General features: G+C 39.2%; 1 protein-coding gene across 1 annotated transcript in view; it reads left to right on the forward strand.

Annotated features, from left to right (window-relative positions):
* Nucleotides 1-25594, forward strand: part of ASPH (aspartate beta-hydroxylase) — a 121705-nt gene extending 96111 nt beyond the window's left edge. Inside the window, 6 exon segments of the mRNA XM_050892929.1 lie at nt 2711-2848; nt 9384-9519; nt 10373-10464; nt 15355-15379; nt 15382-15487; nt 21310-25594. Coding sequence (XP_050748886.1) covers nt 2711-2848; nt 9384-9519; nt 10373-10464; nt 15355-15379; nt 15382-15487; nt 21310-21460 — 648 coding nt within the window. The 3' untranslated portion in view covers nt 21461-25594.

The following is a 25594-nucleotide window of genomic DNA, read 5'->3' on the forward strand; positions in this document are numbered from 1 at the left end:
ATTACCCAAAGGTAATACAGAATTTTTTTTTTTTTTTTTTTTTACCCATACACAATTTTACAAGCTTCTCTAGGGAAAAAGATGAAAGCTTATATATGGTCTGCTGTTATTCTGTTCATCCACACTGTTTTTCTGTACTACAGATAAATACTGTAAGGCAACATTCTATTGCAGCCTGTTCTCCATACTTCAAGAGAGTTATAAAGATCAGAGTACCACATTTTTTAAAAGCTTGAAGAAAATTTACAGGCTCTTAAAAAATAATCTATGGTTACAATATAGAGACTTATGTAAAAATTTGAAGACAAAACGACACAAAGTCATTTCTTGCGTTATATTTGAAATAAAAGATCTCTAAGATGAGACCTGGAAATTTTTAGAAATAATCCATTACATGAAGAATTTCCAATAGCTTTTTGTTTTCTTGACTGACTGACTGCTAAGACTAAGTAAGTCTTAGTAATTCACACAGTGTTCTCATGGCTGATTTGTATCCAAAAAAGTTTTGTTTTTCCTTCTAATTTACTGGCTTCAAGGTAAACATAAATAATAAGCTGACATGAATTGTTCTCCTAGAGATGTGTTTATTTGAATGTATGTTTTGCTTTCCATTAGACCCCATACATAAAATGATTCTTCTTTAGCTTAAGAGTTAGTACTGTGGTTTTTGTCTCAGTAAGTCTTTTGTTTTAGCCTTCATGTCAAATGTGGGCAGATTAATGGACAACTGTCATATGCTCATGAGTTAGAATAGGAGAAATTACTCTCTTTGAAAAACAAATAACAATTAAAATAGTTAGTCATGCAGGGAAACTACCATACCAGAATGCTACAGGGGACAGTGTTCGTCTTGTCCAGATGTCGTGGTTTAACCCCAGCTGGCAACTAAGCCCCACACAGCCGCTCGCTCACTCCCCTCCGGTGGGATGGGGGAGAGAATCGGAAGGGTAAAAGTGAGAAAACTCATGGGTTGAGGTAAAGACAGTTTCATAGGGAAAGCAAAAGCCGTGCACACACAGCAAAGCAAAACAAGGAATTCATTCACTACTTCCCATCGGCAGGCAGGTGTTCAGCCATCTCCAGGAAAGCAGGGCTCCATCACGCGTAACGGTTACTTGGGAAGACAAACCCCATCACTCTAAATGTCCCTCCCTTCCTTCTTCTTCCCCCCAGCTTTATATGCTGAGCATGATGTCATATGGTATGGAATATCCCTTTGGTCAGTTGGGGTCAGCTGTCCCGGCTGTGTCCCCTCCCAGCTTCTTGTGCACCCCCAGCCTCCTCGCTGGTGGGGTGGGGTGAGAAGAGAAAAGGCCTTGACTCTGTGTAAGCACTGCTCAGCAATAACGAAAACATCCCTGTATTATCACCACTGTTTCCAGCACAAATCCAAAACACAGCCCCATACCAGCTACTATGAAGAAAATTAACTCTATCCCAGCCCAAACCAGCACACCAGATTTTCTGTACTCCTGCTGGAAAGAAAAGCAGAGGGTTTGTTTTTTTGAGGAGAACTTGGCAAGGATGTGGCTACAGCCAGGGAAGGCGGCTAATGGTGAGGTGTAGGGGGGGTATTATTAACTGGAAGCATAAGGGTGAAATTGTAGGCTGTTTTATGTGGAGTGAGATAAGAATATATATGAAGTTGGGTGAAGGAGTGTGAGAACATGGTCCAAGTTTGGATGAGTGACGCTTAGGGGGAGGTGAATTAGATAGGTTGCAGGCTTGGGAGGGAGCGAATTTCAAGCGTTGTAGCTAGAGAGGGACTCTGTATGACTCCAAGTAAAGAGTTTTTTGGATGGTTTCTGTTCAAGGCAGGGATTGCTGCCTGCTTCAGTCCCTCTGCTCTGGACTTCTTACCTCATATCTCTCTACTTAGCTGTCCTATCAATCCCTTTCTTTTTTTGTGCTGTCTAAAATATTGCAGCTGTAGCAGCCATGCTGGACAGGAAGGAGGCAGCTATACGTAGCCTTCTCTGTATATGGTTCATCACAGTGCTACTCATGCTGGATCTTTTCTTTCGAAGTATCCCATTTTCTTCCTTTGCAGGACCTTGTTTTGCTGCTGTACAGTGGTAAAACAAGTTGTGGAAAGGGAGAGTAAGACAAACAAAGGTCTGGTATTAGCCTCAGTAGGTTTCTACCATGTGAAATAAAGGGAAGGGGCAAGAAAAATTAGTAGCATGAGCTCAGTTCTGGTGTGGCAACAAATATTTGAAGAAACCTAAGTGCGTATATGTATTAGATAATTATGTAACAATTTAGATCCACGAAGTCAGCACTGTTTTCATCATCACAGCATCTCCATTGGCAGCAGAAGGCAGTGATCTTTAATTCATAGGTAGAGAATTGAAACATAGAGAAAACAAGGTTGACCAAGATGACAAACAATTGGATCTCCCAAGTCCAAGGACAGTGCCTAGATTACTGACCCATATTTGGTGTGAATGATTGTGAGAAGATTATCCTATTTTGCTAATGTTGGATTGGACAGCCTCGGCTGACTGATCTATTTTGGGATTGTTAGTTGGGGTTTGTTTGTTTTTTTTTTTTTTTTTTCCTTGAAGTGTTCGTTACTACATTACATTAGAAGAATAACCCTAGCATCCAAAGAGACAGTCTGTTACATTACCAAAAAAGCATAAGTTACTTTTTTTCTGTGGGAGCTTGGCTGATATGAATTTGGTTGTTAATAACTGCAATCTTTTAGGCATACAAGTGGTATGAACTTGGATACCAAAGAGGTCACTTTGCATCAGTTTGGCAGCGCTCCCTCTACAATGTCAAGGGACTGAAAGCTCAACCTTGGTGGACAGCAAGGGAAACTGGTTATACAGAACTGGTGAAGGTAAGGCAGTTTGTTTCTGTATACTTTGATTTTATTTTTTTTAATAACAACTATAATCTAAGGTATTAAGCAGAGAAAATTCTAACCTATGAAGTCTAAATCACTGCCTGTGAGTACCCAACACCAAACTCAGACTGAGCACAAGATTTAACTAAGATACTATAAAATGAGTTCAGGCATTTTCAAAATTGGGACTGGGGACAGGATGGCTGAAATGATTAATAAATACAAAATTTGCATGGTAGACAACAGTGATGTCTAAAGTGCAAAATGACAGCAAACTTTGGTAATGTCTGGGACACCCATTGTGAATTTTTAATTAGTCAGGAAAGGCTGTGTCCTTCATCCCTTGTGTAATATTTGGTGACTTCTTTGGAAGCTTTTAATTGCATAAGAGAAACAAGTGTAGACTCCCAGTGATGGATTTAGCAAAAGATAACAACATAGAATTTAAGTTCTTTAAAGTTCTTTTTTTATTTAATGCAAGACAGGTAGTCTGATTATTATTCATAATAACAGTTTGTGTTTCCAAAATAGCATAATTTTTACAATTTTATTTTAATTTTAATAATATTAATCTTAATTCCTAAAAAAAAAGAAAAAATAAAAAAGGGGGGAAGAACCTTTTTTTTTCCTCTGTATGTTTTAATTATTGGTATGTGGTTTAGCAAAATTATTCTGCACAAATAATTTAAAAAAATAAATGTTTATTTGCAAGAGACATGTTCCTTCAGAGTGGTTGTTTCATTATATTTAGTTACCTAACATGTTAAAAAACCTACTACAAAAGGATGATTTTATTTAAAAAAAAAAAAAAAAAAGAAAGAAATTAAAAAAGGAAGATTGCTCCTTGTTATGCTTTTGATGGCAGCATAAATAAGGCTAGGAAATTTAGATTAAATTGTGATTCTCCAGTGTAATCTCAGTCACATGAAAAAAAAAATTAGCTTTACGGACTAGCGTTTGGGAAGATTTGAAATGTGCATGTATTGAACTTATTCTTGAGGAATATGTAGGAATAGATACTGCCATAAAGGAGATGGAGAAACTGGGAACTTCTTATCATACTTTTGCCAAACAAAAAAGAAATAATATATATTATTTTATTGATGTTTTAGAGCTATCTGCAGTGATGTTTTACAGTCTCTTACATGTAAACCATTCAAATTCCTGAGTCACAGAAGGTAATAGTCCCTTCACGTTTGACATAAGGAGGCAAGTCAGCTTTGAATGATGACGGAATTCAGTTTCCCGTTATAAAATGGCCAGGGCTCCACCTTGAAGGGATTTTTTCAGATGGATCAGACCGTATATGGAGGTGTTGGTTTGGATCAGCATCCTGCATGGCTCCTAGAAGAGCCATTCAGAAGACCAACAAGGATAGAAATTCGCTCCTGATCTCCACAGCACAACTGCCTCTCTGAAATCCACTCATACCTCTTCAATCCAATCATTATGTGGTATATCTTTTAGCTGTTTTATTAGCAATATGACATTGAATCTGGACTAAATTGTGGCTGCTAATTTACTTACATAGGTATCATAATTTGGGGGCGGTAAGATCTGCATTCTTCAAGATAATGTTCACAGTTGAAAGTATAAACCCAAAATATGAGTTAAATGCATCAGGAAAAATATTTGTATTGTTGTGTTTACCTCATGACTCAAGAAAGTACTTGAAGTTTTGAAAGAAAGCAGGCTTGATTCTAATAGCATACAATGCTGCAAGCAAAATCTGAAGTAGTATTCTCCAGAAAGCGGCAAAAAATCATTGAAGACATTGGTTTTATTAATTTCTGAAATATTCCAACTTCTGTACATGTTTTAGTTAAAAAAAACTTTATTTCCCCATTCCACAGAGCAAAAACCAATCGGTAGTTATTTCTTACTGCTTCATCTTGTTATGTTCCTCTTACATCTGTGCAGGATGTGTGGGAAATGCTACCAAATCCCAATGATAGAATTTGACATGGAAAACTGCTGTATGAATGGCAAAGCACTGGAGGCCCTGACCTTCTCTCCCTGTGTTTCCCCACTTGTTGTTAAATGTGAACAAGCTATTTTCAGTATCTTGGTAGCTTAACAATGCTAACTGAGCATTTATTCGTGGCTAAGACAGTGCTAAAGCTAGACTGGCAGCTCTTTTTGGTTCATTCTGCTAACCAGCACAGCTGTGGTCAGAAGCATCTTACAGCACAGACCTGGCTTGATTTTGTTATAAATGGTCATGTGGTTTCTTGGGACTGGAGGTGGAGATGTGCCCTTTGACTGTGCTTTTTCCACAGAAAACCAGAAGAAAAAATGGTCTTTTTTCGGTATTCCCACTTCAATAAATTCCTTCTAAGGGGCATTCAGCTCACCTAACTGTAGCCATACAGACACGAGGCATATTGTCCATGTTAGTTGTCTAGTTTACAGGTCAAAAAAGAGGTATTTCCAGAGGATGATTAATTTTTACTATGTTAAATAACTATCTAAGGATGGCATGTCTCCCTTTCTGGTGTTAACTTTCCTACTGCTTTACTGAAAAAAGAAGCCTAGACAACTAATTTAGGCCTGATGTTTAACTGCCTGATGGGTAAGATTAAAGACAATCTCCTACTTTATTTACTTCACTATTACCTACTTGCCTGCATGTCTTAAGGAAGAGGGGGTTTTAGTTTCTTTAAAAAAAAAAAATAAATAAAAAAGAGTGAGAATATCTCAATAACACTTAACAGGACATGCATTATGGTCGTAAATCCTGGTTAGTGCTACTGTGCTGAAGGGAAGAGGATCTTTGCATCTCTTTAGCTGCTGCCTGTTAATGCTTAAGTTTTTTTGTAGTTTCCTTGAAAGAACAGGAAGGGGCACCTGATTTCTCATGGAGCAGAAAACATAAGCCTTTAAATTAGGAAGAGGGTGCCAAGTGATTTATGTAGAAACTTTCTGTTAATGTTTCTGATCTACAGTATTTCAGGCCTTTGAATTTGGACATTGAAGAAACTCTTTCTTTCTTGTTTGAGCTCAGCTAAAAGGAAACCTTACTTTTATCTTTGAAAACCTGTCCTCCTCCCTTGGGGCATTTAGCTTTCCATGGACAGTCTTACTGAGTTATTGTGTCATTCTCTGGTACCTTTTGTAGAATCTCAGTATAGCACTGTTTTTTTTATTCTGGTGCTCATTTAAAAAAATAATAAAAGAGGTACAATGCTATTGGATCCTAGTGACTTTTCACCAGTTGGAAATTAATACATAGGTAATGACCTAGGTAACTTTGTCCTTCCCTCATGTGGTGTCCTTTGACTTTTGGAAAGGACCCAGAGGATGCTTTGCCAATAAGGTACTACAGCGAATAGCTGATTGATTAAAGTAGATCTTGTATTGTCAGTTTTCTCTGATGGCTTAAATTTTATTAATTAAAAGTTTCAAGTGCAGCAAGAAAAGCGCAGAAAGACAATGAAAGTACAGCACGTATCCATAACGTTTTCTGTAGAGTGACAGCTAGGGCTTAATGGTTTAGCTAATAATAGCTAAACATTCATATTTAATGGAGAAATTAAATTGAAATGTACATTTAAAGTGTAGCTGGATGCTTTAAGGGGAGCCTTGTGTTGAAAAGAGCAGAGATGATGCATACAAGTGCTGATGTTTAAGCACTATGAGTGACTGAATGGGTGCAAGGAATCTATTTTGAAAGGTTTAAAATACTGCTCCTTACTTGGAGGTCGTCAGCGTTCCCCAGTGGAGACACAGTAACTGATCATGAATACTCTCCTACTCTGTTTCAGTAACAAAGTGAAATAGATTAAAGCCTTCACCATGATTTTATTTTATAGTCCAATGGATTAAAATGGATGTGTGGTCAGTAGTTACGCCTCACAGAGGGGTAGTAACCTCTTAATCTCTGCCTGTTTCGTTTATGACCATACATTGAAAGGGTTTGACAGGACAGAGTAAGGATTCTTTTAATATAATATTTACAGGTAAAAATAAACTGATATTAAGAAATCCCTATTTAAATATAGTAATGCCTTTGCCAATAAAATCTACACTATTGCCAGATGTAAAGCAACTGTAAACTTCCATTATTGTTAGGAACTGTATTTAAAAAGCCATATGGAGGTTTATGGGAATCAGCTGCTAGGAAACAAGTACGTATGCTCTCAATGCTGGTCGCCACCTGATTCTTCACTTGGGATCAGGATATTGCACCAAATATAATACGAATTTGTTGCTCTAACCTGAGACTTGAATCCCTACATATCATGAAGCATAAGTATATTTAACTTTTTTCTGTAGATACCAGCTCTTGGATCAAGAGCCGTAAATCCAAGTCCTGGACTTAGTCATTATGTTTTAATGGTGTTTTGTGTTCTTACCGTTCAAGGTATGCCTAAGAGTCTGTAAAATCAGGGAGATCAAGGCTGAGCTGTGTTTGAACTCCCCACTTCATTTCTACCTAGGAGTTACCTATTACTCATAGTAAAGCACTACCAGTGTGTTTTATAGATGGGGTTCAGGTTTTCAGGAGTACAGAGACGCTATTGATTTCAGGGCAAGTTATGTCTAAAACCATGAGGGATTAGTTCAAAATCAATGATATGTATTCAAATCACTTTGTATCCAATATATTGGGGAAGGAGCCTTAAAAGGCAAGGACAGACACCCACCTTTGCAGGTTAACTTTCAGCCTGTGGCACTTGTGAAGGATTAGAGGTGACAAAGCAGCTGTTGCCTGCAACTCCTTGGACCACCAGCGTTCTTCATGCATCATCTTGTCTGCATGGGTGAATGCTCCCTCTTACCTTTTCTCAAACGAGGGAGTAGGAGGAGTTTGAGGAAACAGAGAAGCACTTGTAATATCTTTCAAAGTTTTCCAGTTTTGTTGATCTGTACCACTTTCAGTTGAGGCCAATGTAAATGTGAGTTATTCTGTTCTTTCTCTTCTCCAGCCAGTGCAAAATCAGGTGCTCAAGCTGGTATTTCCTTTTGTAGATATGGTAGCGCTAAATCAGTACCAGCACTGTTCCCATATTCATCTCTGGTTAGGTGGAAATTTTCAGTCTGTTTTGTACCCTGCATTTCGGAAAAGTCAGTTTTCCAAAGGTATTCTAAAAAAACATTTCTACTTAATGTTAACTGTTAAATGAGTGTTATGGAAACCCATCAGTGGGAGAGAATAAGGTGAATGCACCAGGAGAAATAAGTACTCTTCTCCTTTACTGATGGATGAGAAAGAAAACAATTTTTTAGGAAGAAGAAGAGATTACTGTAATAAGAGACGTGCAATCCTAATTTTCATAGGTCTTCGCCTACCTAAAAATGTTCTAGTGGGAGAAAGTCGCTGTATTATAGACAGCATGTTCTAGCCATGGCTTGCTTTGCTGAGCCTTTTATGATATATCAATGTACAACCTATTTTGTGGGATCAGCTTGTCTTTTAATTGAAAAAACTCAAGTGGAAAATGCAACTGTTTCATTTAAATGGGGAAGGCTAATAACCATATGGAGTTTTAAGGCTAAAAAGGGGCAGTTATATCACCTAGTCTGATCTGTGTTATACAGACTTTTGAGTTTTACTCAGCTTTACACATCATATAAAGAGGTAGTGTGGGAACACACCTTAGCCTATTTTCAGTGTGAAATTGATTGAAAATGTCTTACAGAAGTGCTTTGTTCAAGAGCACAAAGGAAAAATGAAGACTATTCACCCAAAATAAGGTTTAGTGAGCAAAGTAAGTGGCTGGGAAATGGAAGTTACTTTTATCCAGATTCATTGTTATGCTGTGGGTTTTTCATTTATATTGCTGTAACATTAAAATGACTTATTATTGGTAGAATAAAAGATTTTCTAATCTGTCTGATTTTTACAAATATAGTGTCCTAAGGCAGCAGAGAACAGAAATTTTAATTCTACTATTTTGTGGTTTTGGTATGTATGAAGTACAAGGCAGCTTACACATTTTTAATGGTTGTGTCCATAAATCATCACCTGCCATTTCAAGTCGCATTTGATCTTTTTCAATAGCATCAGCCTGTGCAAGTGAATCTTTGCAAACCTTTTTGAAGGTTTAAATCATAACTGTCAACTTAAGTGGCCTGTTTACATTTGTACTCTTTGAACCATGATGTTCTGTCAACGCCTGGAGTTCCAGGTTATGCGAGTGTTCTTCTAGTCGCAGGAGTGCTTCCAGGTAACATGTGCTGTCTTTTAAGAAGATCAATACTTTTTCTAGCTTGCAATACAAAATGATCTGTTAAAGAGCCCTTAGGCTAATCAAAAAGCAAGCCAAAGTGAGGCCTAGTCTGCAAAGAGGCTGGGGATTATTGAAATTTTATGATCCCAATGTAATTGAATCTGAGGAATGCTGTGAAAGTTGTTTTTTCCTGCCTTAACGTGTCAGAAGGGAATTGAATATAAAGAAACTTGATAATGATGATGAACACTTTTTTAGTGCTTTTAAATTAAAAAAAGTTAATATGGCAGGGAAAAATAAAAACAGTACTAAAGCCAAACACAGTTCTCAGTGCAGTAACGTGGCTCTCTAAACAGTCCTTAGAAAAAAATTGGAAGCTTATTCGGGATGAAGGCCTTGCTGTGATGGATAAAAAAAGAAGCCTCTTCCTGCCTGAAGATGAGAATCTACGAGAAAAAGGAGACTGGAGCCAGTTTACCTTATGGCAACAAGGTAAAATATTTTGTATTTCTTCTTTCCCCAATTTCACTTTCTCAGATTAATATAGTGTAATAAGGAGTAGCAACACAGTTTTTTCCAGAACCATTTTTGTAATCACCGAATCTGCAGAAGAAGGGAACTAATAAAATATTGTCTGGGACGCCTGCGACAGTGAACAAGCGTTCTTTATTCTAAACCGTGTTGTCCCCAAGCACTTCTAAGAATCCCTTGAGGGCAATACTCCTCTTCTGGCAAGGCTGCCAACATTTTGCATGATAATGCATAGTACAGATCAGCCTGAGGGAAGACGGGAACGTGGGAGAAGGTGCATCCTCAATATTGTGTTGTCAGCTAGGTGAGATCTGTCATTCAGAAATGGTATGAGCAAAAGAATATGACTTTAATAAGCCTGCTGCCCTGTCCTTAGCTGTGCAGTGGGAGGCCCAACTATTGGAATGACCTTAAAGTCTTATAAGACTCTGCATATGAAAGATTACTGTAAAATAAAATATTAAAAGCAACTTATATCAAAATATAATCTGGTGTTGAAATGGTATGATGTTGGTGGCATTCTTCATCTTTTCTTTCTATGCAGCCTCATTAATGATTATACTTTTAGAATCGTGTTTAAAAAATGGTAGAAAGCCTGGTGTTCGCAAATAATTTAAAAGCAAAGATGTGCAGGCTGCTCTGATATTACAATGTGTAAGTACTTCTGTTTCACAATCTGTAAAATGGGAATAATAATATTTACCTGTCTTTCAGTGTCAGCTCTTTGACAGCTTTGTTGCTCTTCTGCAAAGCAGAAAACAAGGAAATGTTCGTTCATTGTTCTTACCAATGCTCTATCCATTATTTTCACTAGGAAGAAAAAATGAGAATGCTTGTAAAAGTGTTCCAAAAACATGCGCTTTATTGGAAAGATTCCCAGAAGCTACTGGCTGCAGAAGAGGGCAGGTACCTGGCAAACTTCTTCATTTTTGCAAATTCCTAATGCTGGGAGCAGGTGATTTTGAGGAATGTGTATAGGGGGATGCATGACCTTGGTATATTTAATGATGCCTCAAGCACACAATGAAGTTAACAGTAAAAGTATGCCCAGTTTTAGCCCTCAGCAAATACAAGGTAAAATATGTTAGCTGAAGCCTTTCTATGTAATCTTTAGTTTGAGCCATTTTACCTTGTGTTCACTGGGAGCTGATGGTAGGTAAGTACTTATTTGCCATGGGTCAACCAATAAGTAATAATTTTCTAAACCTCAGTCCCAAGTGACCTGGTCTGACTCACAGCTAACTCTGCTTTGAGCAGGAGGTTGGATTAGGTCCTTTCTAACCTGAATTTTCCTATAATTACTCTTGTCTGAACTTAACTTTACAAGACTACTTCAGTTAGCCAGTGAGCTTACTGTGATAAACTTCACCCATCTACCCCAGCCTGACTGCGTTAGACAGAAGGCGAATCACCTCATGGAAGCCAAACAACAGTACTGCTCTGACATGCTTCTTTCCTAAAGGTTAAGGAAGGAAATTTTACATCCATGAGCTGTGGCCTTGGGTGCCAACAAAGTTTGTTTCAAGTGCCTGGTCTACACTGACTAGTCGGCTACAAATTAACCTCATTAAATCATGCAGTAGACTTATATGGTATGGATCAATACATACGCAGCTGAATGAATGGCCTAACACAGATATCATGTGATTCTGTAGGACAGAATTTTTCATTATTCTTTTTTAAGTTATTATATTTTATCTGTAATGACTACATGAGAATAACCTTCACGTTGCAAAATTAAGGATGCAAAAGATGGAAAACACAGTGCTAGCATAATCCTAATTCAGAGCCTTGAAAGTAGGTGTTCAGCTTTTTCACTAGACTCTTGCTTTTGATGTGCAGAAGTGCACTAGATGGCTACTGTTGTGGGAATGAACAAGGCTATTGTTTCATGGATTTGTTGCAAAAGCTGGTTGTAGTGAATATAACTGATGAGAGAGGTCATCATGCTCACTGTGGCTAACAGCAAGAAACTGCTTTCTGTGGCGTCCGCAGCCAAAATAGATCCATCCCAAAGAGCAAATTTTCTTTGAGAGCTACTGTTTTGTTCATCATTTTTTGGCACCCTACATGTTATCACCAGGACATGGCTTGCGGAAGCATTGTGTATTCACATCTATAGCTGTAGTCATATGTTTTGAACATATAAAATGTAAAATAGTGTGAAAAATGGTGCTCTAGAAGTCTTAAGTCTTACGTCCAGTATTAGGGGATGCCTAGGACAATTTTGGTCTTATGCTAGCCATGCTTCAGATTCTTACTGGTAAATTAAATTAAAGGTATCACCTAATCTCTATTCATGTACTGAAGTACTTGGAAGCAATGGAAACAAACATAATAAGGAAATTCGGAATTCTGTGGTAGATAGACCCTTTGGATGCTTTGGGCACCCTGTATATTGACAAAGATAAAAAGAAATGTAAAATAATTCACAACCTACTCAATGCTGCTGAGAGGCTGTGTAGAACAATAGCAAGTGATCATATTACTAAAAATTATATTGTTCTTCTTAAATAGCAGTAAACTAAAAGTAGCACAGACAGTTTTAATTCTGGGCATTTCTTAAATCTTTGGAGTTTTACTTTACAACCATAGTATAACTCGTCACTAGTTCACGACTCTTTATGTCTAGTACTTGAGTACAGCACATACATGTAATTCACAGACATATCAAGACTGATCTGCGTGGACAGATCAGATACATGACAGTAATCATTCTGCAGTGCTGATTGCAGATAAATAACAATAAATGCAGATAAACAACAATAAAAAAATTGTTTCTCTGGGATAGTAGTAACTGTACTGCATAGCCAGTTATTTGCATTGCATTAGGGTCTGACAGGGCAATCAAGTTAACGCATCTTGGTGTAGCGGAGGTGGTGGCTTGGAGCATCTGTGTTCACCACGGCCACTGGAGCTTATCATTTGCTGTCATAAGAAACTGCTGGTAAGCTGAAACCTCAGATGGTGGGAACGGATAAGGCATTAGACACACACTGTCTTCTGCTGATTTTGTTACAGTTGGAAAGCAAGCAACACCTTAAACCCTAAGATTTATCAAAGTTACACTATCCCAGCCAGATGTGCAGATTTCTCAGTTGAAAAGATGCTTCTCACTACTGTCATGTGTTATTCACACGTCCTGTTCATTGGGCTGTTGGAGAATCACAGAAAGGTTGAGGTGAGAAAGGACGTCTGGAGATTACCTGGTCCAACCCCTTGCTCAAAGCATGCTGAACTAGAGCAGGTTGCTCAGGACTGTGTCCAGTCAGGTTTTGAATGCCTCTAAGGATAGAGAGTCTACAGCCTCTCTGGGCAATCTGTTCCAGTGTACAGTAAAAAAGTGTTTTCTTATGTTTAAATGGAGTTTCCTGTATTTCAATCTGTGTTCATTGCCTCTTTGCCTTTCACTGGATACCGTTGAGAAGAGCCTGCCTCCATCTTCTTCACTCCTCCCATCAGGTATTTATATACATTGATTAGATCCCCCCTTGAGCCTTCTGTTCCGCAGGCTGAGCAGTCCCAGCTCTCTCAGCTTCCCCTTGTATGTCAGATGCTCCAATCCCTTAATCACCTTTATAGCCCTTCACTAGAGTTGCTCTGGTATGTCCATGTCTCTCTCATAGTAGGTAGCACAGAACTGGACCCAGCACTCAAGACGTCTCACCAACTCTGAGTAGAGGGGAAGGATAACCTCTCTCAACCTGCTGCCAAAGCTCTCCCTAATGCAGCCCTGGAGGCTGTTGGTGGTCTTTGCTGCAAGGGCACATTGCTGGCTCATGTTCAAATTGTTGTCTACGAGGACCCCACAGTCTTTTTCTGGGAAGTTGCTTTCCAGACAGTTGTCCACCAACTTGTATTAGTACACGAGGTTATTCCTCCCCAGTGCAGAACTTTACACTTCTCTTTGTTGAACATTGTAAGATTCCTGTTTGTTCTTTTCTCCAGCCTGCCAAGGTCCCTATGAATGGCAGCAAAAAAACCATAGTGTATCAGCCATTCCTCTCCAATTTTCTATCATCTGCAGGCTTGCTGAGGGGGATGCACTCTGTCCCATCATCTGAGTCATTTGTGAAGCTATTAAATGGTGTTGGACCCAGTATTGAGCCCTGGGGTACACCTCTGATGAGTGGCCTCCAGCTGGACTTTGTGCCTCTGATCACAAGTCTTTGAGCCTGGCTGAACTGCCAGTTTTCAATCCACCTCACTGTCAACTTACCTAGTTTCTATTTCATCAGTTTGTCAATGAGGATGTTTACGGCAGACAGTGTTGAAAGTCTTATTAAAGTTGAGATAAATATCCACTAATCTCCCCTCATCCATCAAGCTAGACATCTCACCATGGAAAGCTGATGAAGTACAACTTCCCCTTCATAAATCCATGCTGACTGCTCCCAGTCACCTTTTTTCCTTCATGTGTTTGGAAATGGTTTCCAGGATTATTTGCTCCATCACCTTCCCAGGGATCGAGGTGAGGCTGACTAGCCTATAGTTCCTCAGATCCTCCTCCTTGCCCTTCTTGAAGATAGGAACAACATTTGCTTTCTACCAGTCCTCAGGGATTTCTGCTGGTTGCCATGACCTTTCAAAGATTATTGAGTGTGGATTCACAACATCGTGCAGCTCCTTCAGCACTCATGGGTGGATCCCATCAGGATCCATGGACCAGTTTGCTGAGTTTGCTTAAATGTTCCCTAACCTGATCCTTCTCCACTGAAGGTAAGTTGTCTTTGCTCCGGTCTTTTCCACTGGTCTCACGTGCCTGGGATTCCTGAAGGTCAGTCATACCAGTAAAGGTTGAGGCAAAGAAGGCATGTAGTGCCTCAGCCTTTTCCATGTCCTTTGTCATCACATCTTCTGCAACATTTAGCAGCAGGCCTATGTTTTCCCTAGATTTCCTTTTACTGCTGATGTATTTGTAGAAACCTTTCTTGTTGCCCTTCACTTCCATCTCCAGATTCAACACCAGGAGAGCTTTGACTTTCCTAACCTCATCCCTGCATGCTCAGAGAGTGTTTCTACAGTCTTCCTGGGTGACCTGACCCTACTTCCACCTCTTGTATGCTTCCTTTTTGTGTTTCAATTTCGTCTGGGTTGCCACGCTTCCTGCACATGGGAATGCACCGTTCTTGAGCTTGGACAAGGTGATACTTAAAAATCAAGCAGCTGTCCTAGGCCCCTCTTCTCTTCAGCACTGTATCTCATGGGATTTTTCCCAGCAGATCCCTGAATAAGCCCAAGTCTGCTCTCCTGAAGCTGTGGGTAGTAATCCTGCTTTTTGCCTTTCTCCTTCCTCTCATGATCCTGAACTCCACCATCTCATGGTTGCTCCAGCCAAGGCTGACAGTGACCTTCACAGCCATGTTGTCATCTGAGAGGGGCCAATCAGTCTGGCTAACACAGGCCTTGTGTCTCCTGTGGTCCATCCTTTTAAATGATAAGAGTGTCTATAAGTCTTTCCATAGGAAAGAAGGTATTTTTCTGATTGCAGATAGGAATTAATTATTTTCAGGTTCAAATATGAATACTGGTTATTTTAAGGAAAATGAAAAATATGCACTTTTACACGCGCGCACACACACACACCTGGATGCACACAGCCCCCACAAGACATGTTTTTTATAGTATTGAACGCCTTTAGGATGTGAGAAAGCACAATTGTTGCTGAGACTCTAACAAAAGGTGACGTTACACTTTTGACCCATCATCAAGGATGAGATGTAATGAAGTCCTGAACTCCTAGCAGTATGGTTGTGAAGCTGAACCTTTTGAAGGCCTGCCTTTCTCTTCTTGCAGATCAAATATTCCATCATGCACCCGGGACTCATGTCTGGCCCCACACAGGGCCCACCAATTGTCGGCTAAGGATGCATTTGGGCTTGGTGATACCTAAGGAAGGCTGCAGAATTCGGTGTGCCCAAGAGAACAGGTATGGTTGGGGGTTTTTGTTGTTTGTTTGTTTTTTTTCCCCACCTTCCTCAGGGCTGGAAAAGGGGTGGGATGGCAAGTAATTAAAAAAAAAAAAAAAAAGGGGGGGGGTGTTTTACTGATCAGGAGGTGTACTATATTTCCTTAAACAGGCGATTTGCACCCTAACTCTTGGTACAAACATATAAATATCAGATCTCAAACAGTGCCAGAAGAATCTTTTGAGACAAAGCCGCTCTTCTCTGCTATGGCATGGAAATAACAGAGGGTTTAGTCTGCGGAGTCTCTGTGTTTACTTTTACCATGCCAGTCTAATACAGTTGCCAACAGAGTTCTTCTATTTGTTTTGATTTTGGGGGGACTTAGAATTCATTGCTTATTCAACAAAAGCTAAGACTAAGCTGTACCTCCATTCTCACCACTGTGACAGAATACTCTTGTATTTCTGGCAGAAGCCTCATTCCTAGCTGGTATTATTTGTTAGAATTCAGTTAAAAATATTCCAGTTTAAGTTGTTTTCAAGATGAAGACATCTATGAAGTGTTTGGCCCAATGAGTTACACAGGTAGCAAATTTCTTTAAAGTGCATTTTAAGTAAGAATTCTTTCCCCTTAGGGAAAAATTATGCTGACTTGAGGACCAGTTTTGTCTCTGTTTTCTCGGTGCAAAAACCGAAATAAAATGCGATAGCTTATACATTTATAATCAGGGCATATACTCCACTGGGAAATATGAGAAAATGTGATAAGTTTTTGCATGATACTATTAAACACAGACAGAAAAATATAATATTAACTATATTGCTTTTTGCATATAGACTTAATTTTCTGAGACTTAAGTGAAATTCTAATGATGCTTAATAACTATAAGTATTTTTTGGAAACTTCTGTGTCTTGTCTGCAGCATCTGAGTGCGACAAGCGTTAACTTTGAATTCTTTTCATGGTAATAATGTACAGACATATTTGATATTGAGAAATGAAATGACACTGCTGTCTGCATGACTGCAATATGTAGCAAAGATTTTTTTTTTCATAACATTTGAAAACAACTACCACAAGAAATGTTTTGAATTTTTGAGGATAGAAGTATCCAACTGTTAATAACCAAAAATGTTGTCACTATAGACTCCTGCCAACATATAGCTTATTTAATAATCTGTCACAGTCAGTGTTACAATCTACAGTACCTACATCTAGGTAGTGATGGACATTTGCTTCCAGCATTCCAATCCAATATCCAAAATAAGCTGGATGGAGGGAGAGGTAGATAACGGGCTTAGAGGACTAATACAGAGATGTGGAGTCTTTTCACTTTAGGACGTTATTGTGAATTCAGGTTGGTGGTGACTGAATGGCATTACCATTAGGTGGCTGTTTAGTAGCCTGTGTGAACGAAGGTTTTGATCTGCTGCCAAGAGAGCAGGTATCCACAGCTCACCACCCATTATTACGGCTGGCACCCTTCTTTGTCTTAACCCGAACAGAAGGGATAGTCCTGTGGAAAATGAACTTAACTACCTCCTTGGTAGCAACGCTCCCAAAGTCAAAGTCAAGAGTGGAAAAATGCCTGTTGCTGCTGGTACACTGCAGACAGAGCACTTCAGTGTCCAGGCTCCTGAACCTGGCTCAGTCTTATGCATCAAACTCACTCATTTGAAATGTAAAACATTCAAGAGCTGACTACAGCCTGTGCTGGAATGTGTTAACTTTAGTTGCTTTTGGCAAGAGCTATACGTTCAGAATCAAAGACAGGATTTTCCCTGAAAGCATTGAAAGTGTGTCTACTGCTGGCAAAGAAAGGGGTTTTTTACATTCCTTTCCCCGTGAAAGGGGAGGTGGGTGAACTACTGTGGAAGGGAATGGTGCCGGGAGGAAATCCTACCTTGGGCGTTTTTCCGTTCCTCCCCTCCTGGTGGTTCAGAGCAGTGGTAAACTAGTGGTTTCAAATAGGAGAGCTGGCTCAAACATGAAGGTTAGCGTAGGTCAGGCCTTTTCTGGCCTCCTGTCCCACTGCTGTGCATATGAGATGGAGAACAGAAACAGTGAGAATTTTGTGCTTTGTTACCTCTGTGCCACGCAGTGTGGGTGTTTAGAGGGGCAAAGTTACAATGCAACTCATCCTTTGATGGACAGGCAACTCAGTTCTGTCTAGTACTGTGTTTTACTCCTTCACTTGCAGAAGAGTCTTTTTGCAGCTGCTAGGAGCTGGTACATCTCATTGTTAGTCAGTGCAGCTATAGTAATTTTAGGTCGTTGGGCCGTTTTGAAGTCCCAGCTCTGTAAAGTGCAGGGTACCATGCACAAAAATGGTAGGTAAATATTATCTAGTTATCAAAATCGAACATCTCTGTCAGACAAGGTAATCATGTTTTGAAATGAAGGTGCAGAATTACAGCCTTATGCAGGAGCCAGTCCAAGGTCTCACCTGTAACAGGTGACACTAGAGCTGTGCAGGTGATACAGAAACTACCCCAAAGTGGCTCAGCACCAGAGCAGAATAATATCATCCCTGTGGTCCCACTGTGAAGTGTTTCTCACACCAGGAAGGCTTCTAGAAAATATTTATTTGCATGCTAATGATGGGGTTTGTAATCTATTCAAAAGGGGCTAATAGTTCTGTCAACTTTATGACTTTTTCTTTGTTGTGCAAAACAGCCCATCCCATTATGATGCAAATGATAGATCCTGGGTTTTAACCTCTGAAGCTACTTCATCTGGGTGCTTGGAGTTTTTATTGTCTTTAACTGAGCTGCACTTTCAAGCTATTTAGGGCAGGATTATTCAGGCTTGGTTTAATGTTAAAAAAAAAAAAAAAAAACCCAAACCAAAAAAACCCCCACAACCCCAAAAAAACCAACCAAAAAAAACCCCCCACAAAAAAAACCCTCCAAAACAACCCAAAACCCAGCAACCCCCAACAACAACAAAAAGCAAAAACAACCTCCAAACAAAAACAAAGCCCCCAACTCCCCCCAAACAGCAAACACCCCCCCCCCAAAAAAAACCCAAAGTCGACTTGATTTTTTTACCACATTATAGCATTGCAAGTGGTTGACTCCCATTGACTTGAATAATACCAATGTAACTTCACTGCAGTAGCAGAGACACAGGGTCTATACGGCATAAAACATTTTTGTTATCAGATAACTGGCGTGGTAGCAGAAAAAACACATGATCATAGCTGAAACCTGCAAAAGGCTCATTATCTGGGCCTTCAAGGCTGATGTCTGTGTGCAAGCCGGTGTGAATTTTTTACTATGTTATGCTTTCTGGTTTATCTATTCTCGCTTAAATATATTTAGATGATCATTTTGGTTGAAATGATCCAATTTCCGTTTCTCTTCAGAACATTGCAGCACAACCCCATAAATTTTGATGGTTAAGTTTTGCTTTTGTTGAATTAAAAATTAAAAATACCTAGATGACTTGGGAGTCAAAATCTCATTTTCACCCTGTTTTTGAAAAAAGAAAATTGTTTTCTCTGTGAATGAACACAGTTGAACGAGCTAAGCAATGCTTTTCCATCTTTGATGGCAAGACCTTTGTTTCTTTACCATCGCTACTGTTCATAGTTCTTAATTCCCTTTAAGGGCATCCATCCTCTTGGATTGCTTCAGCTCCTAAGGGATCCTGTTAAAAAACTTGATTATGTGGTCATTGTAGAGTGGCCTCAGGAGGTAACGCTTCTTTGGCCATTATTGAATAGACTGACTGTTATTCATCCAGCCTCACCTGAAGGGGTATAATCAGGTGCATGCTTTTGTCCTGCTGCAATGCAAAATAAATTTGCTTTCCTCATAGCACTGCCTGACTTCACAATAGACAAACCATGTAACACATGATCAGCTACTGTGTCTAAATGCAGTGGGTAAGATTGAGATCCTGAGGGGCAGTGACAAATGACTAGCACAGTGACTTTTTGACATGTTGTGATGTTGTCACTAGTGGTCACTGATGAGTTGCTGATTTTTCTCAGTATCAGGACTGCATTTAACCAGGCGTTAAACCTCTTTTCAAAATTATGAATCCAGATCCCAGCAGGCTGGAGAAGCGTGCCAGCTGAAACTTCATGAAGTTCAACAAAGGCAAATGCAAAGCCCTGCAACTGATAACACCAGATCAACACCTTGCAACAGTACAGGCTGGGTGATGACTGCCTAGAAAGCAGCTTTGCAGAAAAGGACTTAAGGGTCCTGGGGGACAAGTTGAACATGAGTCATAATGTGCTCTTGTCTTGATGAAGGCTAGCTGTGTACTGGACTGTGTTAGTAAGTGCATAGGAAGCAGTCTGAGGGGAGCAATTTTTTCCCTCTCTTCTGCACTCAAGACACTGCCTCTGGAGTACTGTGTCCAGTTTGGGGCTCTTCAGTACAAAAAAAAGTAGCTGATAAACGAGAGGATCTCCAGTGGAGGATGAAAAAGATGATTATGAGACTGGAGCATGCGACACATGAGGAGAAGCTCAGAGAGCTGGTTTGGAGTCTGAAACAGAGAAGGCTGAAGGGGAGCCTAATTACTGTCTTCAACTACTAATGGGTGACTGTGCAGAAGACAGAGCGAGACTCTTTTCAGAGGTGGGCAGTTATAGAATGAGAGGTAATGGACACAAGTAACAGTGAAGGAAATCCCATCTAGATAGAAGGAAGTTTTCACAATGAGGTTGGTGAAACACAGGAAGGGATGGTGGAATGTCCGTGGTTGCAGACATTCAGAAATCCACTCGTCAAGAACCTGACATATCTCATCTAACCTCAAAGTTGGATCTAACTTTGCAGTGAGTCTTGCTCTGAGCAGAGGCTTGGACCAGATGCCCTTCCAAGGTTTCTTCTGACCTAAATTATTCTGTGATTCTATACTTCATAAAACTGATAGAAACACTCATTCTTCCGACAATTAATATCTGTCTTCTACATTGCCTTCTGCCATTGCTTTTAAATCTGGTAATTTTGTTCATTTTTCAAACGATGGAGGTGCTCAAAACCAAGCCACTGCGAATAAATTGTGTGTATCCCTTTTTGTGCCTAACAAAGGCACAGATCTTGGAAAAGTACCACTGTTAAAACTTGGCTTTTCCATGCTGTAATGAACACTCACCCAGGGTATTTACATCCATTCAGTGATCTGCTCTGCCTAAGCTGTACTTGGCAAGTAGAGGGGCTTTAAGTTATGTGGTCTCATCCTTCCAGTTCAGCTTTAACAATATAGTGAACCCAGTGTACACTATGGCTTTGCAACCTTCATCTGAAGACAAATTTTTTGACTCAGTGCTTTGAATGGATTTATGGGACAAGACTATTAACATCCCTGAAATTTTGAGCATGATCAGGGCCTAATTCTGTTGTTCTGATTTTCAGAAAAAGCAGATTGATTTAATGTAATTTGTTTTAAACCATATGACCATATTACTGGTCATTCCCTCAGTTTCCATCATTCATTATGTATGTATCTGATTAGAAAAGGAGAAAAGTTGATTACTACCCCTGTAATATACCTGCTCCCTGCTTATTGGACTCCACTCATTAAAAGAATATAAATAACAAATATTATAAATGTCTGAATGTGTATGTGGGCATAACTATGCAGAGGGGAAACAATCCCTCAATAATATGAAGGTCCATTACAGTGATCTTTCTGTAGTTTATTTCAATTAAAACTCTGATACTGCAGTCTCTTTATGTTAGGTAGTGAAATCCTGACTGTGCAATATATACTGTTTAAATCATTCTCGTATGTCAAAGAGCATCTTCATAGCTGATATGTAGCTTGCCTGCTCCATGGCACTTCAAATACTACACTAAAACGTGTTCTTTTTTGTGTTGCAGAACCTGGGAAGAAGGGAAAGTTCTTATTTTTGATGACTCTTTTGAACATGAAGTATGGCAGGATGCTGAAAATTATCGCCTGATATTCATTGTGGATGTGTGGCACCCTGAGTTAACAGCACAACAGAGACGCACCCTTCCTGCTATTTAAGGGGTTCCTTCTGATGTATGGAGCAGAGGAGCTTTAACCCCTTTGGATTATGCAAATAGGATTAATTTATCCAGCATATGAAGAATACAAGTATTGTAAGGGTTAGAAGAGATAACGATGACATTCTGCAGTCACAGAGGACTTGATTTAAAAAAAGGAAAAAAAAAAAAAAAGCCATGTTTTGTTTCATACTGATACAGCACTGATATGTATTGTTTTTCCGGCTGCAAGTTTGAAAATACAAATCTTGTCAGCCAAAGAGCAAGAGGTCTGGATTTTCAAATTGAGGAATGTGCAGATATTTTTGCCATGCCTATATTATGTGTACAAAACCAGTTAGTCACCTGCCCGACCATGTTCAGGCACAAGATTTGCGATTCTACATCTGGGAAATACTTCCCAGGTTTTTATCTGGGAAGCAACATGTAAGATATTTACAAACATACGCACACAACCAACTTTGAAAATCAGTATGCAGTTGTGATGTTAGCTGCTTCAGGCATAGAACATGTCCCTATGTTATCAACTGTAGATAATGTGAATGGGTTATGTGTGTTTTGTATTTTTTTTCTACCTGATTAACTGTATTTTTCTAGCATAATTATGAACAAATCCTCTTTAATCAACCACTATTTTAAAAAAAAAAAATATATAAGTTCATCTCTAGCTATCAGCAGAAGAAAAACACTATAAATGAACAGATTTCATTTTTGCCAAGTGTGGCCTTCTCTTGCCTTCCTGGAAATGCAAACAGAAACTTGCATAATCAGCTGCTTAGTGAAGCTTTGTTCTTCTAAAACAAAATAGTTCTCTTAGTTAGCAGGCAACCTTCAGTTTGATAATGTGATTTTGGAAGATGTTGAGCAAATGTGACATCTGTAGGCTCAGATCTTAAAGTGCTTGACAGTTCATAGGATTATGTGAACTGCTGTTTCTCCTGTCGTTACAAAAGCTTGTGTTTTGATATCCGTTTTCTACCCAGCAAGGGTCTGAGGCACCTCCTTCCAGGGGCTCCTTCTAGGCTGCCCTTGGGTGGTCATTCAGCAGCAAAAAATATATGAAGAATTTCTTGTGCTTTGGGCAGAAGGACAAGGTCTAACTTGCTTTCCTGCCAGAATGCAGAGCACACAAAGAGCTTCAGGTTATTAACTTGTATTAACTTCTGCTGCCAGCATCCTACAGAGTGCTAGAATGATCCTTTAATTGACCTAATGGTGTTTTCCTTGTCTTGAAATGTATGACATGATGCTGAAGTAGTCTTATCCCAGTACTGTTTACAGTATGCTCTGTATTTGCCATACAGAATTTACTATATGGTGAAAAGACCTATTTTCAAGACAGAAAACTGGTTGGATGTTTAAGCAGTTGGCTGATCTTTTAGGTCTGTACTTTTTAATGGAAGATGGAGGGTGCAGGACCCTCCACTGTTAACTTCGAACAACACTAACAGAAAAGAGAGACCTGAGGTTGCACTGTCGATGTTTATGGCTGGCTGTTATCTACTCACCCGCAAAACCAGCTGGGTGTGGATATGTGTGCTAGGATGCTCAGGGCTTGTCAAGAGCAGTGGCATCATTACCGAGGGTTGTGAAAGACAAACACTAAGCAAGCAGACGTTGAGGTTATTTAGTCTCCACAGCTTTGGCTTTGTTGTCCAAAAGACACTGAACAGTCATCTTATTTGTTTAATGCTCAGTGGTTTTGTATTGCAGAGCCTACATCATGGTACCTAAGTATCGTGCCCAGAATGCCACGTTTGCTGAAGCAAAACACAGATAAGAGCTTTGCATTCCCATAAACTGAATGCTTTCCAGATTTTGTATTTTACTAGGTAATTAAATCTTGTAATGCCATGTAACACATGGTGATTGCACCATAAATTAGTGTAACCAGTTTCTGGAGGTGTGCACTTTAATTTCCTTTTTGACTATTAAACTGATAAACCTTCTCTGATCAAGAGTCAGTTTTAGACAGCTATGATAATTAGGCTTTAATATGTTGTCTGTATCAAAAATAACACTGAGACTATACACAATGTACAAGAAAGTAACAGTTCTCAGTTAATCATAATGAAAATGGAAAAGATTTATAAGTTTCATGCTTAAGAAAATATAAAAATACTTTTGGAGAGCTTTAGGAGAATCGTGCAAAACTGGAAATAAGGTACGCGTTATTGTGGGGGGTCATAGTAAAAAATTTTTTTAGATCTCCTGGTAATTGTTTAGTCAGAGGCTGTATTTTGTATCTTTGTAAAGTGATCAAGCAGTACAAATCATAAACTATCTTGTAATTCTCTAAAATAAAGACATAGTTTGTAAAGAAGGAGTCAAGAACTGTTTAAACCAAAAATTGTGGTTTAGGGATATTTTTATTAATGTTGCATTTTACTTTCTATAGTTCAGAGTAAATACTAAAGGAGTCGTAAAAGCTTTGGAGCTTTATTTATGAAAATCCATGCCATCCTTCAGATTGTTTCATTGTTCCTTTGAAGGATCATACTTTATCTTTTCCGATTGCGATTGGCAAATAGAAAAAATTGGCAAATAGATAAAAGTAATCTACCCAAGATGTGTGTGTGCCGGAGTAGCACTGTTTATTAAGTTGTGTAGTCATATATTGGCCATTTAAAATCTTAAGTGCCTTGAGTATGGCAAGGTGTATTATGAATAGCTCCTGCAACACTGAAGTGAATCTACTCTATGCTGCCTTGTCAAGGAGCTGAGAGCATATCTTTTTGTTAGGTACAGTTACTGGATTAGCTATATACATGGGGAGGATATATATATAGCAAACTACAGAAATTATGCAGTGAATAAGTGGTATATTATTTTAGGTATTCCTGTTTGCCAGCTGGTATTTCATCTTGAAAAAGCTTTTCAACATTGGAAATGCCAACGGAAGAAGTGAATGAAAATATTTTTTAAATGGAGAACCATTGCATTTTAATTTTTTTTTTTCTTTAGATATATTTACAGAGGGAAATGACAGAAAAGGGCAATATAGTCTCCTGTTTGTAAGGCAGTACATACTCATCACAATGTTAGGAGGTGGATTCCTCCCTGCCTGTAGTTACCTTGCTTGCAAGCACAGAGTCTGTATAAGATCCTACAGTTAAATACAGGCATCATACAGTTGTATACAAGGCATCATATGTATTTATTCATGTCACAGCTAAAGAAAATAAATCATTCTAATCCTCTGCAAGGTTTAGTCCTCAAGGACTAGATTTCAGTGATATTTGCACTTCTTGGGCAGAACAAGTCCCACTTGAATGAACAGTGATTGTAACAGGTCATCACAAAGATTCAATGGCAGTGGAGGTAAGTGTATTAACAGAGAAAACTCGTGAGCCAAAGTATTTCTTCATTAATGCTGCAGTATAATAGCCAATGCCTGTCTTTTTTTGTCTGTTTGGCTTTTTACTTTCTGCTTTAAGCAAGTTCACTGTGACAAATCCAAATGCCTGTGAGTCTTTGTGAGCCCAGGGAAGTGAAGGGAGCTGTGTTGTTACCAGGAGTTGACATCCTAGTTTTCTGTAATAGGTGGCAATGCCAGGGGAGGGGGAATGGAAGAAATCCCAAAGATAAACGAGCTGTCATCTTATTTGTTTAATGTTCCTGCAAGCTTCTGCTTCTTTTTCTGACTCCTGTGTTGCCTTGCTGGGACCATCCACTGCCTTAAAGACTCGCTCTCTATCATGGAGGCCAGGCTTTGTATCAATGACATGCTGCTGGAGAAGAAGGTTAGTCTGAATGAGGCTATTCTGTACAAATACTAGCAGGTAAATCCCAGGTGTGTTGATAGGATCTGGCAGGATGTCCTTTCTGCCCTGTGCAGGCATAAAATGTTGTTGTAGATAAAGGCAGTATTTTGTTAGTCCATCTGTTAGGGCTGACCATGTCCAGTTGAACTATATCATCACTTCAGCGTATCACTTATGAATTCAGTGGATGTTCCAGAGGCACTTTAAAAACTCTTGTGCCCATTATCATCTCATTTTATATATATGGTTTACACTGCTACTTTTGATATGTTGTTGCCAACTGCTTATTCTAGTAAATTGTCAATGTATGGCAATTTAATTGAAGACTAAAGGTGTGTACAGTGGTTGTAACTGTTTTAGGAAATAAAGTC

The sequence above is a fragment of the Gymnogyps californianus genome, chromosome 2 (genome assembly GCF_018139145.2).
Source record: "Gymnogyps californianus isolate 813 chromosome 2, ASM1813914v2, whole genome shotgun sequence".
NCBI classification, from domain to species: Eukaryota; Metazoa; Chordata; class Aves; order Accipitriformes; family Cathartidae; genus Gymnogyps; species Gymnogyps californianus.